Source organism: Prunus mume, linkage group LG2 (genome assembly GCF_029339155.1).
Source record: "Prunus mume cultivar Tortuosa linkage group LG2, ASM2933915v1, whole genome shotgun sequence".
Taxonomy (NCBI): Eukaryota; Viridiplantae; Streptophyta; class Magnoliopsida; order Rosales; family Rosaceae; genus Prunus; species Prunus mume.
Genome location: NC_142699.1, coordinates 26,517,554 through 26,531,404, shown reverse-complemented (window position 1 = coordinate 26,531,404; position 13,851 = coordinate 26,517,554). Strand labels below are relative to the sequence as shown.

The window sequence follows — 13,851 nt, the reverse complement described above, 5'->3', positions numbered from 1 at the left end:
ACAACGACTAAAAAGAATGTGAAATATTCGAATATAGTTGCACTTAACCAACCAACTACAATTTCAGAATATAACATATCAAACTCGTTACTTTTAGAAACTAGAATTACAGCTCAACGATTGGTGGCTGATATACACAAAGACTAGTAGGTGAGAAGTGGAAAATTCGCAAGGTTTTCTGAAACTTTATTTTATTGTTGATTTGCGTTGAAATCTTTATAGGTTTTCTAAAATTAGATTTGACTCGAAGTCTAGTGCAAGGCTTGACTCGAAGCACGTGCTGAAGTGTTTTACCTAAAGTTAGAGAACACAATATTATATGTAGAAGTGTGCTAAGATTTGCTTGGATCTGAGTAACAAATTGGAAAGTAGCAATTTGAATTGCAGCAGTATAACAAAGTTGCACCGAAGTCTCAATCAATCAATATCAGAAATGTCTGGATTTCATCTTTCATTGCTCTACGTGTATCCCATTATTGATCTCAAAATTCAAACAAAAATCATGAAAAATAGATAAAATCAATACATAACTAATGTTCTTGTTGCTTTTACTGGGTTTACAAATTACAAATACATCAAGTTTGCCAATCTATAGAAAGAAGGGCGAACATCACCATATCCCTACTTCTTCCCTTCAAAATAAAGTACTTCCTCAGAACACCTTCCCTCTGAAACCCTGCCTTCTCAAGCACCCTCTGAGATGCCACATTTTCCACATCAACAAGAGCTTCAAGCCTCTCCAAATGTGTCCACTCTTTGAATATAATATCAGCCACCAGTTTCACAGCGTGTGTTACAATCCCCTTGCCCCAGTACCTGGACCCTTAAACATACCCAAGTTCTCCTCTGCACCGATCGTTGCCCGAATTCGAGGTCACCGAAATGGAACCAATAGGCCTGTTTTCAAGGCAGATTGCCATGAACCACGGGTGGGGGAGAACAACATTTTTGATGAAGTTTAGGCCTTCTTCTTTGCTGGCATAAGGTTCCCAAGTGCAGAAACGAGGCACTTTCTCATCTGTAGCCCACACCATGAAATCATCAATGTCAGAAAGCTCCAAGGGCCTAAGTGTGATCATGGAGAAGTCAGCTTCACTGCCTTCTCTTCCATTTGATAGGCCTGAACTTCTCTCCATGTGGGCAAATTCTCGTTATGGTCACTTGGAAATATGAGTAATTGTGGGAAGAATTTGTGGGCCTTTGGGTATATGTATGCTCAAAAAAGTGAGAGCATAATAAATTGCCAAGAAATACGGTTGTGTATTATAATGAGTAGGGACAAGGTGGGTTCTTTGCTTTTGGTCAATTACTTGGAGTGGTGGGCAAGAAGAAAATGTAGCAATCAGCAAGAAAGTAATGTGCTTGTGGCTGCCTTGGTTGACCAATTACCCGAGAAAGGGCAACACTGGGCATGTTTTTTTTCTTTGCAGTTCTCTTTGTCTGTTGAAAAAGACACTTTTTTTCTTCTTTATTATTTCACATTCTGTGCAAATTGGTTCAATGTCGGCAAACAATTCTCTGGAAATCACACTCCGTCCTTATAGGCCCTCAGATGCTGAGGACTTCTTGACGTATGCTGGTGATGAAAAGGTAACACAATTCACTCGTTGGAACACATTCACCTCTAAGGAAGAAGCACTTTCCTACATCAAGGATTTTTGCATCCCTCACCCTTATTGCAGATCCATCTGCATCCATGACCGTTCGATCGGATTTCTCTTCATCAAGCCACAAGGTGGTGATGACAAGTGTCGAGCAGAGGTGGGATACGCGTTAGCTGCTGAGTATTGGGGACAAGGCATAGCAACCAGAGCTGTGAAGATGGCCATAAGTGATGGGTTTAAAGAGCTCACTGATTTGGTCAGAATGCAAGCTCTGGTTTTGGTGGAGAACAAGGCCTCCCAGAGGGTGTTGGAGAAACTTGGGTTCTACAAGGAAGGCCTCTTGAGGAAGTATACTTTTCACAAAGGTGCAGTTCAAGATGTTTTCATGTATAGTCTTCTGTCCTCTGATTCTATGCCTTGAAACTCACGTTTTCATGCTAGCTAGCTTGTTGAAGCATTTGCAGTCAGGCTTGTATGGTATTGAATTACAATTCAGATAATTGTCTACCTTTGTAAGTACTTTTACAATGCCTCTAGCATATTGCTAGGCAATTTATTCCACCCACCAATAGTCCTAAAAAACTTAATTGGACATCCTGACACATGACAGGCTAAGTGACAAGTACCGTCAGTTAAAACATAACATGTGTTACAAGTTGTTATTTATAATTCAGATTCATAAACATGTTATATTTTAACTAGACAATATTTGTTATTCAGGATGGAACTATGTTCGGAGTTGGCCAGACTTTAGCTTAACCCAATTTTTAATTATTTTTCCATTTCTTCTATTCTTACATGTAACAGGGATAGCCTGCCAATAACACAATCACACGTGGAAAAGTTATTCTACGTGTTATTGAGTTATTGATCGGAAATAATATAAAGTGTTATTCCCATTACATAATTTGTCTGCTTGCAGTACTAGTACTCTAGGCAGGTTCAATGCACCCAAATGCATTATTGGATAAGATTTTGAATGGCAAGTGTCAAAATAATTGACCTGGTCCTCCACGGCAAAGCTACACGTTCATATAATCCACCACTTTACATGCCTACTTATTCCAAATTGAGCTTGGAACCGTCTCAAATTTCCTGCAATTCTATGAACTCATCAAGAATTTCCCTTCGTCCTTTCAAACTCTCTGATGCCAATGACTTCCTCAAATGGGCAAGTGATGATAAAGTAACACGCTATCTAAGATGGAACACCATAACCTCTAGGGAAGAAGCCTTGACATATATTGAGAAGCTTGCTACACATCCATGGCGTCAGTCCATATGTTTGGATGACCAATCAATTGGATATGTTTCTGTCAAACCTGAACAGGGTGATGACACGTGTAGAGCACATGTTAGCTATGTTGTGTCTGCAGAGTACTGGGGGCAAGGGATTGCAACAGTGGCATTGAGGATGGCCATGTGTAGGGTGTTCAGAGAGCTCCCATGTTTGGTGAGGATTGAGGCTTTGGTGGAGGTTGAGAATAAGGGGTCTCAAAGGGTTTTGGAGAAAGTTGGGTTTCTGAAAGAAGGGTTGTTGAGGAAGTATGGGCATTGCAAAGGTGAGATTAGAGATATGTTTATCTATAGCTTCTTATCAACTGATAAAATTATGTGATTCATCTGTTCAAAAGTTCGTTTTTACCATGAAGTTTTTTTTTTAATTTTTTTTTAAGAACAATCATAAAGGTTAATATGCTCGACAAGAAATAGTAAATGAAATGTTATCGTAATTTATCTATATATATAGAGCAAACGGCAAAGAATAGTGAAACATTCAAAATACCAAAAAATACCCTTGGTTAATTCAAACAATAAAAATTGAAATTATTAATTAAATGAGGATAATATGGTAAATTCATATTTTTTCATATTAAAAAAATAAAATAAAAGAGAAAAAAGAAAAAAAGAAAACCAATTGGCACATGCGTGAGCATATGCCAAGGGACTAGTGAAAATATAAAAAAAGTTCCTATGATATACTCCAATGTAAGTTAATGCAACAACATTATTAGCATGAAGATTTATGTAGGCTCTCTTAGTTCACATTAGGTTTTGGTTAGTTTTCTTTTGTCGGTGTTCGGCCCTCATTAATACAATAAGAAAATATTATTATATTGTAGGGGCGGGTATGAGTTGGGTTGAGTTGATTTTGGTCCCAACTTATAACCCAACTCATTATTAAGCTCAAGACCCGGGAGCTTCTACAATGAGGAGTTAAAGTGAGGAGGTTATTTGAGGAGACCAATCCGACTGTCAAAACATTTAAAATATTTAAGTCCCATGATTTCTTTACATTTGTTGATGGTGAGATTTGACCTCCTCAAATAACCTCCTCACTTTAAGCCCTCATTATAGCCTTTCCACTCAATTTAGACTAAGACCTCATTATTAGGCCAATCTAGCCATTCTTATTATTGGTCCCAACTCATAATTACATGGGTTGGGCCGGTTTGTAATTTTTGGGCTCAAGACTCATTCATTATTAGGCCAACCCAATTTCTTTGTGATCAGATTGGGCGGTTTGGTTAGGTTAACCAAGAATTATAAACACCCCTAAGTTTTTGTTCCAACTGATAACTCAATCCATATATAGCAATTTATGCTCTCTTGCGCAGTTAAGTTGGGTTGACCCGAAATTGTGCCCTCCCCAAATACTGTAAAAGATAGATAATGGATTAGGTTTCCAGTTATCGACTAGTTCATATTCAACAAAGTGAGGCCTATTGGTTCTCGGCTTGCCCACATATTAAATCCTCACAAGAGGCTTATCCCAATTTGATCACTCCCACCCATGCTATAGAAGAATTCTTGCTCAACATAGACCAGTTCCTTGGGCTAGGTTTAAGCTAGGTTAAAAAATTTAGAACCAAAAAAGATCAAGTCGGGGTTTTTCATGATGAACATTAACCTGACCCCGACTTCAAGGAAGATGTAGAAGGACAACAATTATAAACCCACGGTTAACGAAATTCACAATGAATTGTATGATGTTTTTATTTTTATTTTTAAGGTTTTTTTATCACAAATGGTCTCTGAGGTTTGCTAAATTATCACATTTCGTCCCTAACGTTTATTTGTGACACTAATGGTCCTTAAGGTTATCCTTTACACATTAAAATGGTCCCTACCATTAGCTTTCATCAAATTTTTTGTTAAATTGCTAACATGGCACTTGTGTGGAGCCCACATATCCAATAATATATAGTCATATGGCGTTAAATAAAATAAAATAAATTTTAAATATTTTAAAACTTAAATCCATTAAAAATAAATAAATAAAAAGACCTGCACCATGCCCTCCCTCTGCCAGCGCCTCCCTCCTCTCAACAGACCCACTTTTTGCCTCTCCCTCCTCTTCCTCCCTTAGAGCACTTCCACAGTTAGCCCCTTGCCAGGAGCCTAAGGCGGTACTATTTACGTAAATAGTGCTCGCCTAGAAAAAATTGTGTTTCCAGCAATGCAAGGCTTGCCATGGCAAATACTATTCATTTTTTTGTTTTTTTCACAACTTTGTTTACTTAAACAATTAATTTGGATAATATTTTCGGATAAGATTTTTGGGTTCCTATGTGTCAATACTATTCATATCGGATCAGATTTTCGGTTTCAAATTTCAGATAAATTTCAGATACATTTCAAAATTCAAATTTCAGATAAATTTCAAATTTCAAATTTCAGATACATTTCAAAATTCAAATTCCAGATAAATTTCAAATTTCAAATTTCATGTGAATTTCAAATTTCAGATAAGATTTTTACCCTCTAAAATTGCGCCACGTGTCATCTCTATCTGCCTAAATTTTTCTATAAATGCAGAGGCTTAGCTCATACTTCTCACACCATATCTTCTCTACATCTTCATTTCTCATATTTTAGATTTCATTCTCTATTCTCAATGTCAGACGACATGGAAGAGGTTTTAGAGAGGCAAGAGCGAGAAAGGCGAGCAAGAATGCGTAGAAGAGCTGCAAGTAAAAGGGCGCAGAGAGAACTAGATGAGCAACTTGGTGTGGCCATTGCTTTGCTGGAGGAAGAAAACCAGAGCCGCCGTGGTTCACGAGAAGGCCGGGCACCAAATTTGGACAGACATAGACATTCTCGGGGTAAGAATCTTATGGAAGATTATTTTATCTCACAATCTCTGCACTCTGATGTTCATTTTCGAGCAAGATATAGAATGCAACCCCATCTTTTCAATAAAGTCATGCATGATATTTGCAATTATGATGACTACTTTGTTCAAAAGAAAAATTGTGCTGGAGATTTGGGGCTGCTTCCCGAGCAAAAGCTCACAGCTGTGATACGAATGTTGGCGTATGGGTCATCTGCTGATCAGGTGGATGAGATTGCCCGGATGAGGAAGTCCACTATTTTGGAGAGCTTGGTGCGATTTTGTGATGCAGTGGAAAATCTGTACACCAGGGACTACCTCCGCAGACCTACGCCGAGGACATGCAACGGCTTCTACAAAAAGCTGAGTCTCGTGGATTTCCTGGAATGATTGGTAGCATTGACTGCATGCACTGGCAATGGAAAAATTGTCCATCTGCTTGGCAAGGGGATTATGAGAATCGGAAAGGGCAAAAAGCATCATCCTCGAAGCAGTTGCTGGTTTTGATACATGGGTTTGGCACGCCTTCTTTGGAGTTGCCGGCTCTCAAAATGATTTGAACGTCCTGGGTCAATCCCCGGTGTTCAATGATGTTTTGAGAGGTGAAGGCCCAACTATTACATATCAAATTAATAATACCGTCTACCAGAACGGGTATTATCTAGCTGATGGTATCTACCCGAGGTGGACAACATTTGTGAAAACAATTCCACATCCCCGATCTCACAAGGAAAAATTTTTTGCTGCCTATCAAGAGGGGTACAGAAAAGATGTGGAGAGGTGCTTTGGTATCCTTCAAGCCCGATGGGCAATTATCAGGGGAGCGGCACGTCTATTTGATGAGGAGGTGCTTAGGAGTATAATGATGACTTGTATCATCCTCCACAATATGATTGTGGAAGATGAGTATGATTACGATGCTGCTGAAGATGAGTATAAACCAGATCCAATGAACACCGCCTTAACACGAATTTATGAAAAACCTATGGGGCCAAATGGAGAACCAGTGCAACATGATCCATTAGTTAGAGACGATAGTTTCATGCATCGGATGATTGAGCGCTACACGGAGATGCAATCGTCATATATTCATGAACACCGTCAAATGGACTTAATGGAGCATTTGTGGGCAGTGAAAGGCAATGAAGGACAATAAAGTAAAGTGAAGATATGTTTTTAATGTATTTTGTTTATGTTGTATTTTTAGTTATGCTTTGTTGTTTTTTTATGCTTTAGTTGTGGTTTGTTTATTTGTTATGCTTTGATTGTGGTTTGTTTATTTTTTATGCTTTGGTTGTGGGTTGCTTTTTATGTATGGAATGTTTTGAATAAAAAGGAATGTTGTTGAATATTTTCTTCATTCACTAAAAGAAAATGAATACAACTCATAAAATAAAATACATGAATTACAACTACTTTTTTAAACAAAACAAAAAATACAATGAAATGAAAGGCAAGCAAACTAACTTAATGGTACAATGAAATGAAAGGCAAGCAAACTAACTTAATGGTTTTGATCATTTAACCAATCCGTGTTGCTAGGTCCATCGTCACGAAAAAGTCTTCGTCTCATAACATCCTTTCGTTCTAACTTCCAATATTGTTTTGTTTCGGGGGACATATGGGTTGTATCCATAGCCATGGTTTCCCGATCATTTTTTTCAATCTTTCCTTGGCGTACATACTCCCTTTCTTTTGCATATTCCACTTCCATTGCTCTATCGTGCTCTTGTTGTTTCATATCCATTTCAATTCTCATGACTTGCATCTTTGAAAGCTCCTCCAAATATTTAGATGTATTCTTGGTAGAATTACTCACTCTCTTCGCCTTCGCCGCCTTCCTCCCAATAGGCCTCGGCTCTTTTTCAATAGGTGAGTCTTGACTCATCGGGGAATCCATAGGTGAATCCGATGTCGGTGTCTCATGGAGTGGCATCTCGTTCAACACTATCGTTGGACCCGTTAGAATAATTTGGAATCTCTTACAATTCTTCACCACCTCCGAACATAGGGTATGGTTGAAACTTTTTTTCCCTTGCCCAGTAGCACCAAAAAACATTTGTGCTTGCATAATCTATATATATAAAAAAATGTAAGGCAATAAACTTTATAAAATATTGGCAATGCAACAAGTATAACAAAAAATTAATGGAAACACAAGAAACTTTAAAACATATTGGCAATGCAACAAGTATAAAAATAAAAATAAAAAAAGGAAATACAAGAAACTAAAAAAAATATTAGCAATGCAACAAGTATTAAAAAAATTAATGGAAACGCAAGAAACTTTAACCATTTATTAGAAATGCAAAAAAATATAAATATTGCAAGAAACATTCATATTAATATTGGAAATACAAGAAATATTAACATAATATATAAATTGCAAGAAAAATTTAAATAAAATATAATATGACATAGAAATTAATAAAGAAAAAAATTACAAATAATTTACCTCACTGCTAAGGTTTTGCCCGCTTCTATGGTTGTTCATCGTTTTTGTCAAGGCATCTCTCCACTTTCCCAACTCTTTATTAAGAATTTTCCACATACTAGATAATGTTTGATCCGTACGGGTCGAACCAATTACCCTTTCACAAAATTCCTGATGAATTTTTTTCCACATATGACAGAATTTGATCTCATTGCCCGTTACGGGACAATGACTAACTTGGAGCCAAGCCTCACACAAGCTAATATCTTCCGTCATGCTCCATGCTCCTCCACCGGTTTCACTAGAAGAACCCATAACTTGAAAGAGAAAAAAACAACTTGAAAGAGAGAAAAAAACAACTTGAAAGTGAAAAAAATTTGACTACAAAGTGAAAAATAGTAGAATGAGAAGAAAATGTATGAAGAGTTGGTGTTAAAAGTGAAGAGTATTGGTTGGTATTTATAGAAAAAAAATTCAGTATTTTTTTCGTATTTTTTTAAATTTTTCCGATTTTTTTTCTATTTTTTTTTGCCAAAAAATTGCCTGCCGTTGGATTGCTGGAAAAACCAATCGGATCGCCCAGAGCTTCCACGTGTCATAGAGCCGTTGGGGTTACTGTTTGATTTTTTATTCGCGAAAAAATGGTGCCGTTGGATAAGTGTAAAAGCGGATCGGATGGCCCAATGAGCGATACGTGTAATCCTACCGTTAGGCATCAGAGCACGCGTCAAATTTTTTAAACCGGCGCGTGTATTGCACGCCAGTAAAGAAAATTAAACAATGACGTCACCCGCGGGCTGGAGCCAGCCTTTCCTCAGGCTTGCCCAGGTTCGTGGGCTCCACTGTTTGCCCTGGCAGATTATTGTTGCTGGAAGCTTGTTTTTGGGTTTCCCCCAACCCCCTTGGGCCCTCTGGTGGCAATGCTCTTATATCTCTCTATACCTCTCCGTGTATTCTCTTTCTCTCTCTCTTTTTTTTTTAATTGTACAAAGCCAAAAGGCTTATGGCTTTTATTACCCATGTCCAATCACAAGCAGAACCAAAAAGCCCCAAGAGGCTCCAATTCCTCAGCCAAGTATAGCCCCAACCCCAAAAAAACCCGAAGAGGCCAAAACAAATATATCCCATATAGTCTTTGGTAGTATTGCAGCCTCAGCCAATCTGTGGGGCCATAGGAAAAACTACATCAAGATATGGTAGATCAGCCAGTAAAAATCGAGGAAGATGAGGGAGGAAAAGGAGAGAGAGAGAGAGAGAGAGAGAGAGGCAAAGAGTGGGTCTACAAGGGTAGGAGGCACTGGCAGAGGGATCACGCAGATGGTACAGGTCTTCTTGTCTTTTTATTTTTTTTATTTTAAGTTTTAAAATATTTAAAATATAATATATTTTATTTAAAGCCATGTGGATGTATATTATTGGATGTGTAGGCTCCACACACGTGCCACGTCAGCCATTTAACAGATAATTTGATGGAAGCTAACAGCAGGGACCATTTTGATGTGTGGAGGGTAACCTTAAGGACTATTGGTATCGCAAAAAAAAGTTAAGGACAAAAGATGATAATTTCGCAAACTTAAGGGACCATTTGTGATAAAAAAAAAAACCTATTTTAAATGTTAAACTGGCCAACCAATAGCTAAAGGAGAAAACTGCGAGCTACCAAGGAGAAATAGAACAAGAATAAAGGCTGGACCAAAAAGACTCTAGACAAAGATAAACAAAATAAAAGAGGACCAAAAATACCCACAACTTTTTTCTCTTTAATCAATTAATGTTAAATTAAGATGTCACAATAACTTTTCTTTATAAGTAAACTTTTTGTTTTGTTTTTTGTTTGCTAATAAATAATTCTAAGCAACAGCAACAACAACAAAAAGTGATATTTAGTTATATACCCATTCTTATAACTAATAATATAGATAAACCCTACACCATTTAATTTCTATAAACAAACAAAAAAAAAAACCTAAAAAATGATAGCTAGTCCTATTGAATTTAATTTTGATTATTAAATTATTTTGATGCCTTATTGAGTGTTTTGGGCTTCTTTATGAGGTTTTGGGGTTGAGTTTGTTTTAAGAAATCAATGACAGTTTTGTAATTTAAAAGAAGTTAAAAACCTTTTTGTTATGTCGTAAATAGAATTTGGGTGTGTTTCTAAATTCCATTTCATATAGGATTTTTTATTATAATTTAGACTTCTATATTGAGTATAATATTTGAATCTCCCCAAAATAATTATCTAAGATGAGCACCAAAAAAAGACCCACAATCTGTTCCTTTTTTATTTTCTTTAGAGATAACGTGAAAAAAAATAATAATAATAACAGACTTCCATACCTTAGAAAATATCTCTGAAAAAGAAAACATAAATTAGCATTTCAAAAGACAAAAGGAAGCCCTTTCCCATTTAAGTCCTAATGCACTTTGGATTGGATTGGATTGGATGTACATAGTGGCGGATCTATTAAGGCTCAAAGAAGTACAACTGCATCTTCCCTCACCGAAAAAACCTCTACAAGTGCTACATCTTGCCCCTTTGGTGAGGTTGGGAGGTGCACTCAACTTGTTCAACGAATTGCCTCAACCAAAACCAAGTTTTGCTACTCGCGCCTATTTTTTAATAAAACATCCTAGCCAAAACAACATCGTTTTCCACCAGGGTTTAAAAGAAGAAAAAAAAAGAAACTGGACTAAGGTTAAACGTGGGCTTTAACAAGCTCTAATATGTGCTACTTAAAACATGATAAAAGGCTATTAAAAAAAGGCCTTTTAACAAGCTTTTGTTCTTCTTCTTTTTAAACAAGGATTTTTTTTTTTAAAGGAAACTTTACACTGCACAACTCCTTATTTATTGGGATTGGGAGGAGCTATCTTTATAAAGGATTAACACCAATTTTGTTAAAGCTAATTTTGAGCAAAACTTTTTTTTAAGGAACAAACACCAATTGCACAACTCCAAATTAAGTCTTATGCTTTTTTTTTTCTTCAAGCAAACGTCAATTTTGTTCTTAAATTATCTTTTCTTAATTTTTTTTTTTTTCTAATTTGGCTCTCTTTGTTGTATCCGTATAATCAGTAGCCAACTCGAGGAGGAAGAGGTTGCGCGACTCACGAGTCGAGGTACGATCACATGATTTGCTTATTTAATTAATAATATGATATTAATTTTCGTTAGATTAATTGATGATTTAATATTGATTTCCATATTAATTGATATACCATAGTCCATTAGGCATAATCATAGGCTTAAGACCCTTATTGTTTCAATTATAAGGATATTTGGTTGTCAATTTTTTATTTATAACATAACAGGAATCCTAATCCCACAACGCCACAAGGAAACTCCATACGTCTATATAAACTCATATACATATGTTCTTTCTGAATTGAATCTGTTGGATATAATTACAATCTTGTTGGCCAGGTAAGCTTCTTTCTTTTTTTTCTTCTTTGTTGGACCTTTTTGGATCCCTTGAATTCTATTTGACATGCAACTTGTAATAAGTCGATTAGGTCGTGTGCGTGTCTACAGCCAAATTATATGAAACACTCACTTGGGTTGGGTAGGATTCAGAAACATTGTTCCCTTGAGTAAAAATAAACTAATAATATATATATTCTCCATAGCTACATTGTTTTGTTAGTATGAGAAGAAATTTAGGATAAAAAAGAGTCGTCTTTCCCTTGCAAAAGATTTCTCTACATCAAAGGAGTTGATTATGATTACTTTTCCGGACGATCATTCTGTGAATCTGCTTGTATGTCCACCTAATTATGATGAAGCATTTCAAGTTTTCAAGCTGGAGTTTAGTAATAATAAGACTTAAGAATAAGAATGGTGCTCCTCCTCCTCCTCGATGGGTAGAGATTGTCGGGATTCGTGATCGGATATTGTTTTTATGCCAGAAATGCCATGAATTCAAATACGTACTCCACAGTGACACTAATGATCTACATGATATACATCTAAGACACTACATCGTTTCTGGTTTATCTTTATTCACAGGACCAGTCGCCTGGCTCACACCAAATCCTTGGTAGCATCTAAGCTTATCCTTCTCTCTTTCAAGGTTTTCTCTTTCAAAGTTTGGCTTTGGCTTGCTTTGTTTTTGTTAACATATGTTCACTAGTATAGCTAGCTGCATCGTTGCTCCTTGTTTCATGACAATTCTTTCTTTCTTTTCTCAAGTGTTGGAGCGAATTTATATGGTGAATTAACAGATTATGTTGGTTATAGCAGCAGACATCCCTCTGAAATAACATAATATGTGACTTATGATCAGTATTATTGATTCAATTACAATTCAGAATTCGCCAGCCTACGTTGGGTCAGACAAGAATTAAAGGTCCTTGCTCCCATCATAGACATATTTATTAGCAAGTAGCGGATGATATCAGTACTAGAAAAGCTCCATATAAGCCACGGATATACCGCGGCCAATCTTACACTTAGCCAGACAACCCGTAGCTAATGGTGTTGGCCACATATATATTCGCCACAAATCACCCAACTGTGGTTCAAGCATGGTGTTGCCCATGCTTTATGCCACGGCAACCAGCGTCTGTGGCATATATAGTGTGGGTCCCGAACATTTAAGTTGTAATTTGTCAAAATTTTGCCTCTCAGCTATACCGCGCGCGCGGCTATACCCTTTTTTTTTATAAAAAGTTTTTCAAAAAAATAGTATAGCCAAACGGTTGGTGAGCAGTTAAACACCTCCAATTCCAAACTCTCTTTTTGCTGACTTGGCGAACAACATATATGCTTGTTTGCTTTGTACAAGAAATTGAGATGAGAAATTAGTTTGCTTGTGCAGACACTCAACACAAACCTTGCAGCTTCCATATTGCAAATGTGATTAAGTGTTTCTGTAGATTTTTCCTCAATATGAAAAGAAAAAACAATCAAAATAATTTTTTTTTCCTTCCCATTGACTCTCATCATAATTATGGAATGATGCGCCATTTTTTTTGGTTCCAACAGTCCATGAATATAGGGATTTATACATTAACTAGGGACCCTCAGTAGTCTGATTTGCAACTGAAGCAGCACCAACATGAGAAATTGCCGGTTCCCATATTCCAGTAAATGTGCATACAGAAAGGGAAGAAAGTTATGATCCACAAGTTCAGTTTCCCAATTCCAATGAGAATGCAAAAGAGGGAAACTGTCTTTAATTGGTTGCCTCCCATCCCATCCCTGCACAAAGTCCAAACAAAAACACAATTTTGTTTCTTTTGAGAAAAATGGTACCTTTGAATTTTTTAGTTTCCAAGTTCGAACCAGACATCACCAATGCGCCCACTATTGATTTTGGCAAACTGAAACAAGGTCCTCATGAACGAGCAATGGTTATCCAAGAAATCAAAACAGTTTGTCGTCAATTGGGATTCTTTCAAGTAAGCTTAATCAACATAGGTCTCTATAATTTTCTTTTCTTTTTGTTTAGACAGTAAAAATTGTGCAAAAAGTTTAATTATATATAAGCTGATGATCTTCATGATCCTTTCATAACACAACCATGCATATAACTTGCAACGCCACCATCTTTTCACGAGGAAGATGCATCTTTTTCACCACAATCAGCGAATATATGACAGTTACGCTTTGTTACGACGGGTTTTGATATTTCGCTACAGTTTTCGTACTTTTAGTAACGAGAAAGTGTCTTTAGCAGCGAAACAAACCGTCGCTC

General features: G+C 36.8%; 1 protein-coding gene across 2 annotated transcripts; it reads left to right on the top strand.

Annotated features, from left to right (window-relative positions):
• Positions 1-2,272: 2,272 nt before the first annotated feature.
• Positions 2,273-12,353, top strand: LOC103324034 (uncharacterized). Of its 2 annotated transcripts, none has more exons than XM_089046712.1 (3): positions 2,273-3,166; positions 11,235-11,275; positions 12,162-12,353. In XM_089046712.1, exons 1-3 carry the CDS (start codon positions 2,584-2,586, stop codon positions 12,201-12,203), a joined length of 666 nt encoding a protein of 221 aa, XP_088902838.1. In that variant the 5' UTR covers positions 2,273-2,583; the 3' UTR covers positions 12,204-12,353. The 2 variants fall into 2 exon arrangements, with proteins under 2 accessions (XP_088902838.1, XP_008224292.2); XM_008226070.3 differs by having other exon boundaries at positions 11,232-11,275.
• The last annotated feature ends 1,498 nt before the right edge of the window (positions 12,354-13,851 follow it).

Excerpts from the sequence above, each read along its gene's own strand:
- LOC103324034 (XM_008226070.3), top strand. The coding sequence starts at position 2,584 with ATGGCAAGTGTCAAAATAATTGACCTGGTCCTCCACGGCAAAGCTACA. Across the intron at positions 3,167-11,231 it reads GAAGTATGGGCATTGCAAAG|TAGCCAACTCGAGGAGGAAG; the intron begins GTGAGATTAGAG and ends CCGTATAATCAG. Across the intron at positions 11,276-12,161 it reads TGCGCGACTCACGAGTCGAG|GACCAGTCGCCTGGCTCACA; the intron begins GTACGATCACAT and ends CTTTATTCACAG.